Source organism: Meles meles, chromosome 6 (genome assembly GCF_922984935.1).
Source record: "Meles meles chromosome 6, mMelMel3.1 paternal haplotype, whole genome shotgun sequence".
Classification (NCBI taxonomy): Eukaryota; Metazoa; Chordata; class Mammalia; order Carnivora; family Mustelidae; genus Meles; species Meles meles.
Genome location: NC_060071.1, coordinates 99460221 through 99479224, shown reverse-complemented (window position 1 = coordinate 99479224; position 19004 = coordinate 99460221). Strand labels below are relative to the sequence as shown.

The 19004-nt window shown below is 34.3% G+C and overlaps 1 protein-coding gene across 2 annotated transcripts in view; it reads left to right on the top strand.

Moving 5' to 3' along the window:
* The window catches only part of MDGA2 (MAM domain containing glycosylphosphatidylinositol anchor 2), an 878646-nt gene extending 860197 nt beyond the window's left edge, over positions 1 to 18449 (top strand). Inside the window, exons 15-18 of one of the 2 annotated variants that reach the window (XR_006818839.1) lie at positions 2577 to 2707; positions 14291 to 14396; positions 16781 to 17298; positions 17544 to 18449. Coding sequence is in view for 1 of the 2 variants with exons in the window: in XM_046010033.1 (XP_045865989.1) it covers positions 2577 to 2707; positions 14291 to 14396; positions 16781 to 16869 (326 nt within the window). In the remaining variant the exon portion in view is untranslated. Of the gene's footprint in view, positions 1 to 2576; positions 2708 to 14290; positions 14397 to 16780 lie in introns of both variants that reach the window. The other variant, XM_046010033.1, reaches the window with a different exon arrangement.
* The last annotated feature ends 555 nt before the right edge of the window (positions 18450 to 19004 follow it).

The following is a 19004-nucleotide window of genomic DNA, read 5'->3' as shown; positions in this document are numbered from 1 at the left end:
ACATGAGTGAAACGAAGTTATTTTTATATAAACAAATCTGAGAATCTTTGTCACCAGCAAATCACCACTACAAAAAGTGCTAAAGGATGTCCTTCAGGCCAAAGGGACATGGTGCTAGATTGTAACTCAGATCTACAGGTAGAAATGAATACCATCAAAAATGGCAAATAAGTGGAAAAGTTTAAAACTGTATGTTCTTATAATTTGTATAAAATACATCTGACTATTCACTGTAAGGTGAGGTTATATTTTAGGCAAGGGTAAAAGATACAATTACTTCTAAAAATAGAAAGAAGACAGGTAAATTATTTATACTGTTGTAAGATTATTACATGTATGAAGTAAGATAGTGAATTTATATTCAAAGTATCCGCTTTGAAAAGAAAAGAGGGAGGTCATAGTTAAACATGTATGCTGTATGATTTGTGAGCATGAAGAAGGAAATACTGACCATAATTAGACTATGAAAAGTTATGAGTGCCTCTTGTTAACCCTGAAACAACTGCTAAAACACAATTAAAAAGAGACATATAAAAATCAGTACAAGAAATGTAAAGAAATGTAAAGAAATGTAAAAAAATCAACTGAAAAGAAAGAAGGGAAGGAGCCACAAAGGAATAAAAAGCAGAGGGGACAAGCAGAGAACAAAAAAGATAGTACACTTAATTCCAAACATACAAAAAAAACTACAGTAACTATGACCTAAATACTAAAATTAAAAAGACAAACACAATATGTCAATGAACATAACAGAAATTATGCTGAGGAAAAGTAGCCAGACACACAAAAAATACTTACTGCATAATTGCATTAATAGGAAATTCTAGAAAAGGCAAAAATCATCAGTTAGTCAAGAAAGTCTTATCAATAGTTGCCTGGCAAAGGAATAAGGGTATGAAGTTTAATTACAAAGGAAAGTGAGGGAGCTTTCTGGGAATGTGGAAATGTTCTATATCTTGACTGAGTAGTGCTTACCCTGCAGTATATACCAATCAAAAGTTTACTGACCTATACATTTAAAATGAGATAATTTTATTGCATGTAAATTATATCTCAATAAATTTTTTTCTAGGGGCGCCTGGGTGGCTCAGTGGGTTTTAAAGCCTCTGCCTTCGGCTCAGGTCATGATCCCAGGGTCCTGGGATCGAGCCCCGCATCAGACTCTCTGCTTAGCAGGGAGCCTGCTTCCTCCTCTCTCTCTCTCTCTCTCTCTCTCTCTCTCTCTCTCTGCGTGCCACTCTGCCTACCTGTGGTCTCTGTCTGTCAAATAAATAAGTTAAATCTTTAAAAAAAAATAAAAATAGGGGCGCCTGGGTGGCTCAGTGGGTTAAGCCGCTGCCTTCGGCCCAGGTCATGATCTCGAGTCCTGGGATCGAGTCCCGCATCGGGCTCTCTGCTCAGCAGCGAGCCTGCTTCCCTCTCTCTCTGCCTCCCTCTCTGTCTGCTTGTGATCTCTCTCTGTCAAATGTATAAATAAAAAATCTTTAAAAAAAAAATAAATAAATAAATAAAAATTAAAAATTTTTCAAAGTGTATCAAAATACTGATTGCTTAGTGATTAGGATATCAGACTTTGGAATTCTGTGGGTTCAAATTTTGCCTCTGCTATTTACTTACTGTATGAACTGGGAAAATTACTTAACCATTCAAAGTTTTCTCTATAATAGAGCTTCATGGGATCTGGAGTATATGTTCAACATATATCGTGTTCTATTAACATCATCAGCATCACTATTTTTACTATGTGCAGAACTGAAACTATTGAAAAGATATCAAATCATGAGACAAACATATTCTCATTTTATCTTCAAATAATTCTTTTAGAAGAGAAAAGAGAATTGGTTAAAAAGTAAATTGAAAGGGAAATGCTAATTGGTAATATAGGACAGGGAATTTAGAGTCAGAATTTGCACAAGTCACTCAATACACACACAGGCTATATTAGTTTCCTGTCACTGCTGTAACAAATAAGTTACCACAGGCTTTGTGGCTTAAAACAACACAAATGCATTATCTTATAGTTCTAGAAGACAGAAATCCAAAATGAGTATCATGGGGCTAAAAAGGTGTCAGCAGGGCTAGATCCTTCTGAAGGCTCTAGGGGAGAATACATTCCTAGCTTCTAGTGGCTACCTATATTTGGCTTGTGGCTTCTTTCTACATCTTCAAAACCATCCACAAAATCTCTTCTTTTTCTTTCACATGACATTCTTCTCTCCTGTATAAATCTCCTGCCTCCATTTTATAAAGATACATGGGGTTAATTTTAAGACCCACCACAATAATCTAGAATAATCTGTCCCCCTCCCCATCTCAAGATACTTAATTTGGTCACATCTGCAAAGCTGCTTCTATCATATAAAATAACATTCGCAGATTCTAGGGATTAGGACACAATCGTCTTTGGAAGTCTTCTAAATGTCATAAAAGCAAAATTAGAAATGAGAGTGGAAGAAAGGAAGAGACATTAGTGTTCTGAGAAATTTTATTTTTAACAGTTTGAAAGTGTTAGGTCAAGGAGAAACAAATGTAAAACAAAAAATATATACAAAATAAAATGTCATTGTTATTTTTAGGTGTTCTAAATGTTTATCTGCGTTTGAAAGGGCAGACAACAATAGAGAATCCACTGTGGTCTTCAAGTGGGAATAAAGGACAGCGGTGGAATGAGGCTCACGTTAATATATATCCAATCACTTCATTTCAGGTAAGAAAAGAACAATCATTTTTGTGAAATGAGTGCTGCACATGAGTATAAAGTTAAAGGCAGAACTTGAACAAATATAAAATATGAAGGTTTAGAAATTCTGTGATATGAGCATCACAAAATTATAGTATTAAGTTTTTCTTTAGTTCCAAAAGCTGTTTTATGAAGAGAAAATGCCCCTTTTCTTTATTGATTAAAATCTATCAAATAATATGTTTGACTAATAGTCTTTCAAAATCCAAATGACTTGCCAGGAGAAAATGTAATCCATTTCTGTAAAATCACATGTGTATATTTTGTTTACTGAAGATAAATAACATAGGTTCTTACAATAATGGAAACTGGATAGTCAATTCTCAATTAATCTATTTTAATTTTACGTGATGGAATTTTACATACTTTAGCAAAATGTGTCTCCCTGAGGTAATGTCATTTTAGTGATTTATCACTTTGATGACCAAAGTCAGAGAACTTCGAAGAAGTTCTTTTTCTTTGTTTTGATATAGAAAAGTAAGGGTAAATTGAATTAAGAAAGTTAGCTGCAAATATATAATAGAAATTTTAATGACTAAAAAATGGCCACTATGGCTTGAGACAATATTTCACAAAACTATTTCAGTGGAGAAAATAATGTAGTTTTAGTGATTTTATTAGCTATATATAGTATGTGTGTTTTATATACTCAGGTTGGGTGTTTTTTTCTACCATCAATTTCTTCAATGTACTTTAGGACATACACACACACACACACACACACACACACACACACACACAATAAGTACTTAAGACAACAGTTCTATTACTGTTTTCTTCAGGATACTCCTTTATTGCCATAGACATCAATTTAATAATTGAGCACTTTCAAGACAATTACTTATTACCATAATGAACAGTTCAATAAATACTTTTTGACCTACTCTTGTGTGCCAGGAACAATGCTAGGTTTCCTCAACCTAATCTAAAAATGATTGTTTATCTCAGATTGGTAGAAATATACACATAAACACATAGCATACTGTAAACATTGCAGTAATAGAGGTGTGCACAAGGTTCTGAGCACACGCAACCAACGAGAAGAGTATAGAAGAAAGTCAAGTAAAACTTATGAGGTGAAACCAGAACCAAGGAGAGGGATTGCAAAGCAGAGAAAGAGCTAATATTAATACTGCAGCAGAGTTCAGAGTAAACAGACATTGATATACCATAGGATTTGCCTGAGAAACAGAAAAACTTTTATCTGCCATTTGGTACATGAAAAGAAATCAGACTGGAGTGAGCTGAGGTTAAGGAACCCATGGTGCTTGGGTAATGGGGGGTCATTGGAAGATTTTGCTCTGGGGATGACAGGGTACAGTGGTCATGTTGCTGGCTCAAAGAGGTAAAACTGGATTGGCAAACCAGTTAGGACTTATAAAGATCATATAAAAGATGTTGAAGGGACAAACTAAGGAAGTGATATAAAGAAAAAAGGATGATTTCAAGATATACTTTGGTGTAAAAACCAGCAGAACATTTTTTTGTTGTTGTTATATTAGAAATTTGGGAAGCAGCCATAAATGACTTAAAAGTCTCTAACTAGGGAATCTGGGGTAATGCTTGTGCTACACATTACCTTAAATAACAAAGAGGAAAAGAGACAAACTTCAGGGATGAATATGATTACTTCTGTTTTGGACATGTTGATAAGATGCCTATGGAATATCCTTTTTAAAATGTGGAGGTTGTTGTATATGTTGATCTGAAGCTTTGGGGACATGGACATTCGTGAGTCATTGGAGTGTATGTGCTCCCTAGAGGACAGGAAGTGGTTGATATTTCCAAGGGAAAGTGTACATATGTAAACTGATTAAATGATGGAATCATACAGAACACTAACCAATAATATGAACTATGGGAGAAGAGCTCAATCCTAAGTAGTATTTTTCAGTATGTTTTAGAGTTAAAGAGAAGGAGATCAGGAAAGTTTGGTGCCCACAGAATTTAAAGACAGTGAGACTCAAATAGTAAAGCAAGCTGAGTCCAGTGGGCTGGTCATTACAGAGAGTGTCTATTCTTGAGAGATTTGCATAAGGTAGTAAGGAAATTAGGAAAACAGCACCTGAACTAAAATTATTCACTACACTGCACCTGGGTGGCTCATTCAGTTAAGCATCTGCCTTCTGCTCAGGTCATGATCCCAGAATCCTGGGATGGAGCCCAAGGTAGGGCTCCCCACTCAGCCATGAGTCTGCTTCTCCCTCTGCTCCTCTCCCACTGCTCATGCACTCTCTCTCTCTCTAATAAATAAATAAATAAAATCTTTAAAAAATTATTCACTACTCAGAATTAATAGAATGACCTATAAGCAGATATTAAATTATTATATTTCTGCAAATAGTTATTTTATCCCATATTTTTTCATAGAAAAGGCATTAATTTTATTTTGTTCATTTTGTTCTTGCAAGGGAATGTTTCTTCATTCAAGATGTCACAACAGAGAGAATCTAGAAGGGGAACATTGACGAGGTTTCATAGAGGAAAGAAATGAGAGGCAGGGGGTCAGCTCTAAGTTTGAGATTACAATCTTATAGAAAGGAATTGCTTTTCTTTGTTATTTGGCCCATCTTATTCCATTGTGTTTTTTTGTGTTTTTTTTTTTTAAAGATTTTATTTATTTATTTGACACAGAGAGAGAGATCACAAGTAGCCAGAGAGGCAGGCAGAGAGAGAGAGGGGAAGCAGGCTCCCTGCTGAGCAGAGAGCCCGATGCGGGGCTCGATCCCAGGACCCTGAGATCATGACCTGGGCCGAAGACAGAGGCTTAACCCACTGAGCCACCCAGGCGCCCCTCCATTGTGTTTTGATACCAATATTGTTGATTTAAAGAAGGGATGTCAGGACCTGAATTAGTCTTTCGTTACCAGGAAGGATGTGGTCAGTGTAAATTCAGAGTGGAACATTTTTACAACTACGAATGACAACAAATTTTCTGTAGCCTCAGGGACTTACATATTAAATTCACAAAAAAGAAATTTGTAAGAATGTTTAAAGCAGATGTTCAATGGTGTTTAAATGAATAAAGCTTTTTCATAATAGGCCAAACCTTGGAGAACTCTCTTCACTATAATCCTTCCCCTCATTCCAACTGAGAAATCAGATGGGGTTTGCATACATGGTGCTCAAAGTAGTTATCATTCCTAGTGCTTTTTGTTCCCTTTTTGTAGATGCATATTTCCATCTGGTATCAATTTTATTTTGCCCGAAGGACTTCATTTAACATTTATTGTACTATGGGTCTGCTAAACATGAATTCTTTTCACCTTTTGTACTTCTGAAAAAGTCTATCTCACCTTCTTTTTTTTGAAAGATATTTCCTCTCTCTAAGTGTAGTATTCTGGTTTTTCCTTTTGGAACTTTAAAGATGTTCTCCTGTCCTTTTGTTTGCATCATTTCTAAGAATAAATCTGCTGAAACTCATATTTATCCTTCTATATGTAATGTGACCGGTTGCTTTTAAGATTTTTCTCTGTATCACTGGTTTTGAGCAGTTTAACTGTGACATGCTATTATGTCATTTTCTTCATTTTTCATGTGCTTGTGGTTCATAGATCTTGGATCTGTGAGTTTATAGTTTCTATTAAATTTAAGCATTGTCTGGCTAATGTTTCTTCAAATATTTTTAGTTCCTCCTCTTCTCCTTTGAAGGCTCCAGTCCAACACCTTATGTGTGTATTTAAGACCCCTTATTCACGTGCATGTATAAGAGGTGATATATAGCTGATTAATGCTTGTTTAGTGTTCTTTATTTTTACTTGTGTTTCATTTTGTATAGTTTCTATTCTGTCTTCACATTCACTAATCATTTCTTCTGCAATGCCTAATCTGCCTTCAATCATATTCAGTGCATTTTGTATCTCAACCATTGTACTTTTCATCCCTGTGCGTTCAAGTTGAGTCTTTGAAAAAATATTTTCCACATCTCTAGTTAATGTTTTGAATATACGAAACCTGGTTATAATAGATGTTTTAATGTCACTGCCCACTAATGCTAACATCTGTGTCACTTCTTGCTTGGTTTTGACTGATTTTTTTTTCTCCTCATTACAAGTTATTTCTCTGCTTCTGTGCATGTCTGGTAATCTGATTGGGTGTCAGACATTTGGAATTTTACGTTGATAGCTAAAATTCTTATGGTTTTATAAAATATAAAATTTGTTGGTCATTTTTATGTTTATGTAAATATTCTTGAACTTGTTTGGGACATAGTTATTTGGAGACAATTTAATCATTTTTTGGTCTTGCTTTTAAGTTTTGTTAGGGGAGACAGAAGCAGTGTTTCATATAGGGCTAATTATTTCTCATTATCAAGGCAAGAGTCTTCTGAGTACCCTGTCCAATGCCCCATGAATTATGAGGTTTTCCAACCCTCGTGTGGGCTTGGTACTTTTACCCCCAGGGCATCTCTCTGGTTTTTTTCCCAGTTCTTGTGTAGTAACTACTGCACATTCATGTCCTGATCAGTATGTTGCTAAATACTTTAGGGAGACCCTCTGATGATCTCTGCAGCTCTGCCCTTGCTTGTATTCTACCCTGCACACTCTAGCTGCCTTGGAGTCCTTAAACTCTCCTCGCTCCAACTCCCCCGAGATTTTTTACCAAGCTCTATCTTTCTTCTGCTTGCACCATCGTCTGTCAATTCTGTATAGGGCACCATAGGGCTCACCTTTCTGATTCCCATCACTCACTGATCATTGTTCTTCATTACCTGATGTTTATTGTTTCATATATTTTGTCCAGTTATTTGGTTGGTACAGATGGGAGGATAGATTTGGTTCCTGTTCAGTCTGTCTTGGTTGGAAGCAAATCGAAGAGGAGCAGTTTTAGTTTTTGTTTTCTGTTTTTTGGGGTTTTTTTTATTTGTTTAAAGAGTATCAGTTTTTAATGAAGTATTGCTAAGCTATTTAAATTACCTGTCAAAAATAAGATGAATAAAGTCATATTTTTACTTTGGATTTTTATGTTCTTTTATTCTTTGACACTAGGTCTGTTGGCTAAAGACTTTCTGTTATTTCCTAAGTCTTGATTTCTAAGGAAACATGAAACACAACTACATCAGCCTACCTCATATTTTGCTTTTATTTTGTTTTGGTTTTGAGATTTTTGTTGTTTTGAACTTTTTTCTGACAAAGCATTTTTTAGTCAAAAATCATTTGTAAACTGTCGAGCTTTTCAAAAATGCTTGCTTTGGTATGTGATACCAAGAAAGCACAGTAAAAACTGTATGGAATATATTAGCATATAAATTAGGTTTTGAGAAGTTTTAATATTACTCAAATGTAGCTGTGTGGCATTGTAGAATGTCTTTGCTTCAAGTGGAAAGGAGATCTCCTACCTCTTGGAATTTTAAATGAGATATAAGTGATTTTTGAGCCTCTGCTGCACTGACAATTAGGTGGTTTTATTTGTTTGGGGTTGCATGCATTTAAATTATTTTGATTTATAAGCCCTTTAAAACACAACCACTTGCAAAGTCCTTTGTTTGAGTGTGTCCAATTAGTTTGCTTAGCTGAAAATAAAATTGTGTAGTACTTCTCAGGGTATAGTACTTCTCAGGGTAAATAGAAGTTTTATTCTACTGAAATTCCCTTTGGGGCTCTTTGTCAAGAATTAATATAGCATGTTCAGTGTTTGTGATGCAAATATATTTTGCAGGATTTGGAAAGATTATGGCAAAATTTCCAAAAAAACAAAATTGATAGAGTGTTATTTTAGAATTTTACTTATAACTTATACCTTACACCAAGAAAAATATTTAACCATCCTCTTTAATGCTTTTTTTTTTTTAAGATTTTATTTATTTATTTGAGAGAGGGAGAGAAAGCATGAGTCATGGGCAGAGACAGAGGGAGAGGAAGAGAGAGAAGCAGACTCCCTGCTCAGCAGGGAGCCCATGCCGGTGCTGGATCCCAGGATCCCGAGATCATGACTTGAGCTGAAGGCAGACACTTACCTGAGCCACCCAGGCACCCTGCTTTATTTCTTTTTGTAGTATATTCCAAATGCTTTCCAGGGGTAAAATATAGAGACATTTTGAGACATAAAATACAATCTTTATGTTTTCTTTGTTTTAGGTAAAAGAAATTCTGGAAATCTTCTACTCTAATGTTCTCATTTAAAGATGTCAAAATGATTTTGAGACAGTATCTTAAATCACATAAATCCTTAACATTAAATAAGGATTGGAAAGAGATTTTCTGTTATTGCATCATGCTGCCCTCATGCTTGTCTCTCTAATAATAATAATAATCTGGAATATATTGTCCTCCTTATTAGATATCACATGTTCATGTAGATATATATTTGGCATTCTAAGCCAAATTCCAGGGCCATTATATAGACATGGCAGTGGCTCCTAAAGTAACCATTAGAAACATTTTCCAATGTTAATAGCTATTTTCAACTTTATTTGTATCTAAGCTTTTTCCAAGTGATGTACTCTGTCAGTTTTCAGACTTCATCCTTAGATTCTGCTTGCCTTAACAGTAATAATCAGAAGCAATATTTCTCTGATCTTGAAGAAAATATGCTCTGAACATTTGCAGAAGGCATCATTAATGCTGAAGACACATCATCAGAAGTGCACTGTATTCTCTGACTCCCCATCTACTTTTATTCATTAGTGTTGCATGGAGCTCTTCCTTCCTTACTGAGAAATTTATATCAGAACACAGGCTTTATAGCATCATCTATATCTCTATCTCTATACCTACATCTATAAGATTTAAATCACTATAACATATGTAAGAAGTTGCCAGTCAATGTGTTAAACTAATTTTCTGTAGTGTCATTGTACTAATACAAATCCACATGCATTTTATTAACTTCCCATTTGAATATATCCACCAACACTTAATTTTCCAATCTTGCAGTATTTCCTACATACTAAGTTTGCTGAATTGCAAGCACACACTGTGAAAACATAGAATTTTAAACTTGTCATTTTAGTTAAGGGAAAACATTTTAAATAATATCAGTGTGACAGTGTGTAAAGAACAGGTTTTCCATAAATTGAGCCTCCTTTTCCCCTTTTAGAAAACCTAAACTTTAACATTTTCTCCCCAAATGTCTAGATGCTATTAATTTCTTCTTCATGGCAATTAAACCAGATGCATTTCAGAAGTACTGCAGAGGAAAGGAACATAGTTTTATCCCTTAATGTAATAGTAATCAGAATCATGGTGGTACTTCATAAAATTATGACAAAACTTAACCTATTAAACTAGAGAGCATTTCTCTTCTAAATGAATAAAATTCAGGCTTTTTTTTTTCATTGCAGACTACAGCTTCCAAGTTTAGATATATCATAACAAACTGTTATAGTTTCCACTTTTTATGATTGAGAGAAAGATGTTTGTCACCAAGTATTTTTATAAACACTGGAAAGTTTGGCCAAGGTACATTGTTTAAATGGAATATGTATGCATTTTATTTTAATTAACTACTTTACAATCAAAAACAATGTACAGGAAAAGGTATCTCTCTAAGTCTTAGTCTAGAAGCCACTGATGAGAGTATTAGAGTCTATAAAATGTTGTTATAATAATTCAAAGATAGAGTTAGAGTTCAGAACATAAAAAGAACAATGCAATAAGAATCTCTTTGTGAGAGTCAGTAGGAGTTAAAAAAAAAAAATCTTCATGAGAGCAAAACTGCAATGGAAATTAAAAGGAAACAAACAAATATCCCACACAGGATCTTTTTCTTCCTGTTCAAAGAGGACCCTGAGGAGGACTATGGTATTCCTCTGGCCTATTGGATTGAATCCCTATTATCACAAAATCACAAATAAACATTAAAACCACTAATTATATAACCATCCCAAGAGAATTGCAGAAATTATTTCTATCATCCTACTAGTAACTACTATAATTCTGATTTATTTCCACACACAATATATAAAACATCTGATTTATTTCCACACATGATAAATAAAACACCTGCCATGCTTATACAGAAAGTAATTCAGTTGCTTTACTCAGTGACAAACTGTATTATCCATAGTTGTGCCGATAAATGTAAATAATAGACTTACAAATCAGCCAAGTATTATTACTAATCCTTAACTTATTCAGGATCCACAAGGGATGAAGTATTCATATAAGAGAGTGTTCTAGATCTAGGCAGTCTTCTGAACATATGAAAATTCGTTGATTTGTATTTTTGTTGTTCTGCCAGCTACACCAGTCAACATATTGCAGGGAGGAAGTAAATACCTTAAATTGCATCAGTCTACTCTGACACTTACCACAGAAGGCTCTCCAGCACTTCCTCTCAGTCCTACCACAAAAGAAGTGTGGCAGTGTCCTTCACAACCTCTCTGCTCCAGGACTCTGTTTTTAGCACCGACCCAGGTCTGACCTTGTGTTTAAACACAAGCCTAGGTCTCACCTGCACAGGGAGGCAGAAGGAAGGGAGGTTAAAGGAAGTTAATGGGAAAAGTAGGAGTGATTAATACTTTAAAGTCAGTGAAAGAAATTCTGAAGGGTTTTGAGCAATAGCAGCATCATTCCGGGGCAAGAAGCTTCGAAAAATTCAGAAATGATTTTGATGAATTATACATTTTAGTTTTCGCTTTTAAAACAGCCCCATCTTTTTTATATTGCCACCTAGCTCCAGGTGACTAGAACTTGCTAAGTGAGAATAATTGTGAGCTTTAAATAAGAAAAAAATACTTGGATGGATAATTTTATCACCTATTCACCTCTGCATACCTAAGATGGAAAATCCATGTACTCCTAACCCCTTTTTCCAACATCCTTCCCAATGAAAAAATTATGACTTCAGTTTCATCTGTTTGAATTTCAAGTGTGAGCAGGTGCAGAACATTCTAACCTACCCTTATTAGTCTTCTCCCCAACACCTCACTTTCCACACGAAGAAATTCAGTCCCCTTCTTTGCCGTGACTGCATTGCACACCTTAATTTACTGCCTTCTACAAGCAGTGCTTATAACCTTTCCCTCCCACACCATCTTTTAAAATTAAAACTCTTGATGACCAAGGAGGTTTCCTCTTTACCAAACAAAATTTTCTTAGTACATTCCTATTCCTGCTTCAGTCCAGACTTAAAACCTGACTGGGAGGCAGAAATCTATAATTTACTCCATTCGATCCTTTTAGTACCTGCAAAAAACAAAGAATTGAGATGATAACACTCCACTTTTATTCAGTTAAGTATTAGCCATAGGGCCAAAGTGGAGCATGTTGGATTTTATGGATTAAGACTCATATCATCATGAATCTGTGAGTTCTGACTTTCTCCAAGATAACACTCCATTCATGTTGTTATCTTCAGGAGAGAAGACTCAGCATCACATGACTGAAACTAAGAAGGGGGTGGGAATAACCATTGATTTACCCTAACATTGATTCTTGACCAGGTAAGCAGCACATATCAAAACAAAACAAAACAAATATCCAATGACTAAAAAACCCATGGGTAGGAAAAGGCAATAGTGCTGATAGGGGCAATTTAAGATGACCTTAAAGAGCTGTGTGTTCTTAAAAAGTGTGTATATTAATGTTTTAAAATGCATTCATCCTGGGACACCTGGGTGGCTCAGTCTGTTAAATATCTGCTCTTGATCTCAGCTCACATCTTGATCTCAGGTTTGTGAGTTTGAGCCCCGTGTTGGACTCGCCACCGGGCATGGATCCTACTTAAAAATAATATAAAATAAAATGCATTCATCTCAGTCTTGTTCAGAATAGCTGAAAATAATTTAAATGTCTACCAATATCAATAGGGTGCTAGTTAAATAAATTACGTGATATCCATAATGTGTAACATTCCACAGTCATTAAAATGACTTCCCCCTTTCTGATGTCAGTGCTCTTGGATTTTTATACCATTGATTTTGGTATTTTTCATTCTCACTGTGAGGACCTTGTGATTAAATCAGTCCTTTGAGGATTTTTTAGCCACTTTCCAGATAACTTTCAAAAACACCACCTTATGTCAAATGCAAGTCATTATTTTCAGGCAGCCAAAGTAATGTTTCATTGCTGATTCTGAGGACTGAGAATCTGTATACCACTAACTTGATTCTATACCATATTTTAATTCTGGTCTGCCATTTTGTTTTGGCTTCAGTGATGCATGACATTTTGGATGTTTTTCAAAGAAATAGCTTTGGACAATTCTTTATTAACTTATTTATCTCAACATAGGTAAGCAGGAAACTCTTTCTACACAAGTTAAACATAAAAATAAAAATTTCTCCGAACTTTTTGCTCCTATCAAATCGTGAAAATTATTCTTACTCATGTGGACTGTATTCAAGTGGGGAAAAGGGACTCAGTACAAAAGTTGATAACTAATGCTTCTGCTTATCACTTAGAAATCTCAGTCGATGAAATTAATATAGTACATCAGAGAACAACAGATGCACTTCTCAAAGGTAGCCTAAGTTTTTTGAAAATCGCCATAAACTTGCCTTTAATGAACCATATCAAGATACTTTCAAAGGCAAAAAACAAAACCAAAAATTTTGGCATCGATAAAAATAGACTTTCCCTCTAATTCGTTACAATGAAACAAGGCTAGAAATTGTATAAAAATGCACACATCAGCTTGATGTTGAAACACCTTTTCATTAAGCTAATTTTTCCTTGGAAAGACCAAACTAGGTATTTCCTTTATGGGATGTAGAAATATTTGTGAATATAATTACTAAATGCATAGTTGCTTTTTCATATCAAAAAGATTAAAAGGTTTTGCTAGAAGCAAGGAATAATTATGGGGTTAGAGAGAAAATTTTAAAACAGTCTTATTTCTATAAAAATGAAATAATAAAAATTTGCTAATTGTTCTTATATTGTCACTGTATTCAGAACTTAGTAAGAATAGGAGAGTGACTTCATTCAGCTAGCTATTCTTTCAACTTTGATGTATTAAACCTCAATGTCAATCGCTGTTGAAATTCAAAGGTCTGTCATTAAATACTCAACATAGGTAAACCCATAAATATTTTCAAGTTCTTAAAAGTAGAATGTCAAAAGTGAAATCATAAATATAACGTATAGGAATATGAGAAAGTTATTCACGTTTTTGCAAGAGAGTAAACAAATTTCATAAAGATGGTAATCCCTTGTTCTGAGCTTCAGTAAACACAATACTATTGTAAAGAACCGAGAAGTGATTCATTCCAGAAAATATTTCTAGAAAACCAGTGTTACGTGTTTAGACAAAATTGGAGGACATCTATTTTAGAGAAGTACTGTTCAAATAAACCTTTTTCTTTACCCTGAAAACAAAAAGTCCTGGGGTTTGTAGTAGTGGTAGTTTTTATTATATTACTCAGTTCAGTTTTGTTTTAAAATCAACACAGAGATTTTGATGTGAAAAACTAATAGTAAGCAAGGAATATCCCGTCACTGGTTTTGTTAAGAACATTTATGTTTTTTGTAAGTAACAATTTTAAAGACCATTGATAATAAGTGTCAGAATTGCTGTCAGTTTTAGGTTTGGCGCCTCGATTTCTCAATAACAGTCCATCTACAAATCAAAGATAGACATTTAGGTTTGTTTCATTCATATTTATAGCTCATTTTTGAAGGTATTCGAGGTCCTGGCATAGAAGGTGACATTGCCATTGATGATGTGTCAATTGCAGAAGGAGAATGTGCAAAACAAGACCTAACGACTAAGAGTAAGTGTCTATTCCTGGACTGGTTTGATGTGATATTAAAGTAACATAATAACTATTAAACTAAAATGGTCTAATTTTTAAAACTCGGTTATTTTTGGTTTGTAAATTTAGAAATTCCTTTTGTGTGAGACACTAAAATTTTGAAGATTTTTTTAAAAATGTATTAAATTTGATGGTATGTATATTTGACCTTAGATAAGACAAAAGTAATTTTGGCTTAGGTCTATGTAATATATCAGCCCATTTTTTTCTGGTATTCTGGTATAATTCTTCTATGTGCATCACAATCTTGTTTAGTAATTTGGTTTCATTTTTTTACTCTGGTTTCAATATTATAGTTTAATAATATCTTCAGATTTTATTTTGTCACCACAAAAATGTTTTGAGTAAGAGACATAAATTAAAAAATTATAAATAATGCAAAACCATAAGAATTATGTATTGAGCTCCTTCTTAAAATCTTCATCTCCGTATTATCCACGTACAGTTGAAAAAACTAAAATCATGTCTTTTTAAAAATCCTCCAATTGAAGTATTTTCATAGGCCCATCTGGAATCTTTACTTCTGTGTTTATATAAAGGGATATCGATCAAGCTAAATTTACACAAATACTCATCAATTATTTAGCATGTATAAAAGGAGCATGAAAATCCATTTTGTTAAGTCTAGAGCAAATCAGAGTCTTTGTTGGTTTGAGTGTATTTAGTGAGAAATTATATTAGTCTAGATGTTGAAAGTTAAATTTCTGCAACTACCCAGTGATTGCTCATATGAACTGAACTGGCTCCATTTTTAAGCATTGTAAAAAGACAAAAAGCAAGATTGTTTATAACAATGAGTCACTTTGCTCATAGTCTTCACCTTCTTGTCATTGCACTTAGCATTTTGAGTAACAGATTCAGTAAAAATTTCTCCCTGTGTCTAGCTAATTTTGCTTTAGAAAACCAGTAGCAGTATCCAAATGAAGTAGATTTGCAAAATGCACAGAAAAGCATGCATTTTCCTTGGAGGAGGAGAATGAGAATTATTTCGAATTTCATAACATATATCAGTCACAGTAACATTCTAGTAACTAAAGGTGGTTACTGTCTTACATAGAAATCTTACATTTGGATAAGTTGATCACTGAAAGTTATTATAAATTAAATTCAAAATATTGAATTAAACTTTCCAAATGAGGAAAGCAAGAGAGAACATTCTCCCTCATGGAGAAAACAGAAGTGGTAAGAGTAGCAACAGTGAAATGAGATGCAATCCCCAGAGGACTTTACTGTTACATAATAGAACACTTTCAAAATCAGGTATCTTCTCTTCTAAAGTCAGAGAAATGTGTGGCTGTTTTAAATAAGTTATATCTGTACATATTGGAGGTATTTTTATTCAGCCTCTGTAAATCACAGGAAACAACCCTATTAAACAGAAATATTTTCTTTGGTATGAGAAAGTATCCTGTTACATCTTTATTTACTTAACTAGCATTTGCTAAGCTCACTGTGACAAACATTGTTTGGTGAATATTAAATTCACGTTAATTTCTAAGTAAAAACCAGCCTGGCAGCCAAAAGCCTTTCTTGAGTGCTCTGGTTCCCAAACCTTCTCAAGCAGTAAATGGTACCATGGCCCACACTATTAAAAGCTGCACTTGTCTGTTGTCTCCTAGATGAGAGCCATTTTGTAACTTAAGCCAGATGACTGAATTATGGAACTTGCTCATGTTAGCCCTCCTGGGTAATACGTATATTCTACAACGCATCACTTGGACATGAAACTTTACTTGAAACACCAATTATGGTAGGAATCTTAAGGCAGAATAGTGGAACAGATTTTTTTAAATGGACTGATTCTAAAACTCACACTGAATAGATAATTATTTATTCAATTTATAGATACAGGACTGACCTAACCATATATAATGCACTGTTTATGGTAGCTGATTTTCTACCCCTAATAATCCCTTCCTAGTTCTCATAGAACGTAGTTTTTCTCTCAGCCTTTAATCTTAATCATTTTTGGAAGCTTTGGGGGAAAAAAAAGCCTCTTAGGATTTCTAAGAATTTCTTATGTGTGCATACTTCCATGTGGCTAGTAGGACTCTGAGGTTGAGTTCAGCCACAAACTTACACAAATACCTTCTGGACAAGTTCTCAAGCATATCATATCAACTTACAAAATATTACAAATATTTTCTAACAACACCTTTATTTTCCTTTTCACATGTCTTGGAAATAGACTAATAAACAAACAAAAAAGTATTTTCCAAAAATATTTTCCACATACTACTGTTGTTTTATTAGTTCACCAAAGTTGTATTGGTAGCTACATGGAGTATTTATTCTCTTTTTTTTTTTGTTTGTTTCTTGGCATTTATCTTCCTTGTCTTTAGATTCTGTTGATGGTGCTGTTGGAATTTTAGTACATCTATGGCTTTTTCCGGTCATCGTCCTCATCTCTATCTTAAGTCCTCGAAGGTGACCTTATCCTGGCAGAGGCTATAAAAGATTCACCAGGCACTGGCATGAAGAAAGAGTCTTTGTAAATGGACATTGAAAAAAACAAACTACCAAAGATTCCTCCACTGACTACTGACTCAAAAATAAAATAATAAAAACGAATTTTTTAAAGCACTGGGGATAAAAAGACATCATGGAAGTATAACTTATTCCAAACTACATATAAAAGATAATCTTGACCTGAGTAGAGAAGAGACCTTCAGGTGCTTTTGTGGCTAAAAAGATTACAGCATCATCTGGTCATCTGGTTGAACTCTGGAAAAAAAAAAAAAAAAGCTATAGAAATCCTTGTCAAAGCACAAAGTCATGGCTGGTTTTGTTTCAAATGAATAGTTTGCTTGTTACCATGGAAACCTAATGGCCTGCCAACAAAAACCTCACTGTAAACAGGGTACGTGAAGAGCTGGCATTTATTTTCCTTTCAAGAAGGTTTTACGTAGAGAATTAAATAAATCTAGGCCCTTTTACCTTTGGTTGTTACCCTTCCTTAAAAATAACCCGAACTCAGAATTATTTAAAACATTCGTGCTCCTCCCCACCTGTCCCCATCCCATCTTTATTGTTATTATTTGTTTTCCTCCCATGGCTAAGCTAGATAACTGTATGCTGTCTCTTTTTGCATGCATTACTATCCAGGATGGTAAACCTGGGCTTACATATTACACAGGCTTATCGGAGTTTGCTTGCGGCCACTTGAACACCCAAACTAAGTCATCTGTTCCAATGAAGAAACCAAACCACCATCTTTTATAAATTGCCATGGAAACCAAGTGCCTTCAATGAAACAAGCCTGAATAATTTTCAACTCAGAAGCTTGCACTGCTAAGAGTGGTTTGTGTAAAACTATTTTATAAACAAACTACAGAGCCTAAATGTGCAAATTACAGGCAAGACCACAAAAGCCGCTTCTGAAGAAGAAAGGACCGGAGCTGCTGCGTAAGCCCATGCAGACGAGATATTTGTTGTTTGACCTCCTAGACAGCCATGGCCTTTCGGCTTATTGTCCATTAGAAAATAACTTCCATTGAGACCAGACATGGGAGCAACACTTTTTTCTTCCAGGTTATTATATGGGTCAACCAGAGCAAAAGGTTGTTAAGATAATACTTAGCGCAGAAGGTGGTAAAACACAAGAGTGGTTTTTTTTACTCTAACCTCCATTTGAAATGAAATTGGCCCTAGCTTTAGAGGAGCAAGAAAATGTTTGTGATTGCAGTGCGCACAAACTCTACAGCGGAACTGGGCCTGAAAAATCTGGCTTTATTCTAAACACTGAAGGTAATATGCCTCTGCCCTTTAGTCAGACTCTGTGCAAATTGTGAAATATTATTTTATTATTTTACCAACATTAAAAACACTTTTACAAAAAAAAGAAAACCTGTAAAAATGATTTTGAGCTACCTGAGGACAAATCATACCTTTAACCAGCCAGTTTTCCAATGCATTGTAAATTTCACTTAAACCTGTTGGTTATGAAAATTTGAAGATCTTTTTCCTTAAATTATCTCAGCTTTTAACTTCATTTAAAAAGACTTTTGTCTAAAGAAGAATATTATTATTATTATTATTATATGTTCTTTCAACACCCCAGGATTTAAAAAAAAACTGATTATGCAAGTAATTGGGATATAAGTATTAAATTATAACATTTGCAAATATTAATATAAAAAGCACAACAAAATGTAGTGGAAAATGACAAAGCTTGATTTTTAAAAGAAAAAAAATCTGTAGAAATGTTTGTGCAAATTCAATAATTCAACTTAAAAGATAATTTTACAGCTATGTTCAATAAAGCCTCTTTCCAGGTAAGGTATGCAAAGCGGTATGTGTGTTTGTTGAGCAATGTTTACTTGTCACCAAAATGAGATTAGTTATATAATTTATTGGTTATGTTACCATGGGATAAATCTTCAGGGCTTCATACACCTTAATGTCTGCAGGAAAGAATTTAATAGAAACCCCTGATGCACTCTTCCATACTTTTCATACATGTAACAACAGCAAAAAAAAAAAAAAAAAAAAAGTCAAACCTGTGAAAGTAAAATATGAAACAGATGTGAACTTGGAATTTAATGTTTATTTTCGTAGTTAAAGAGG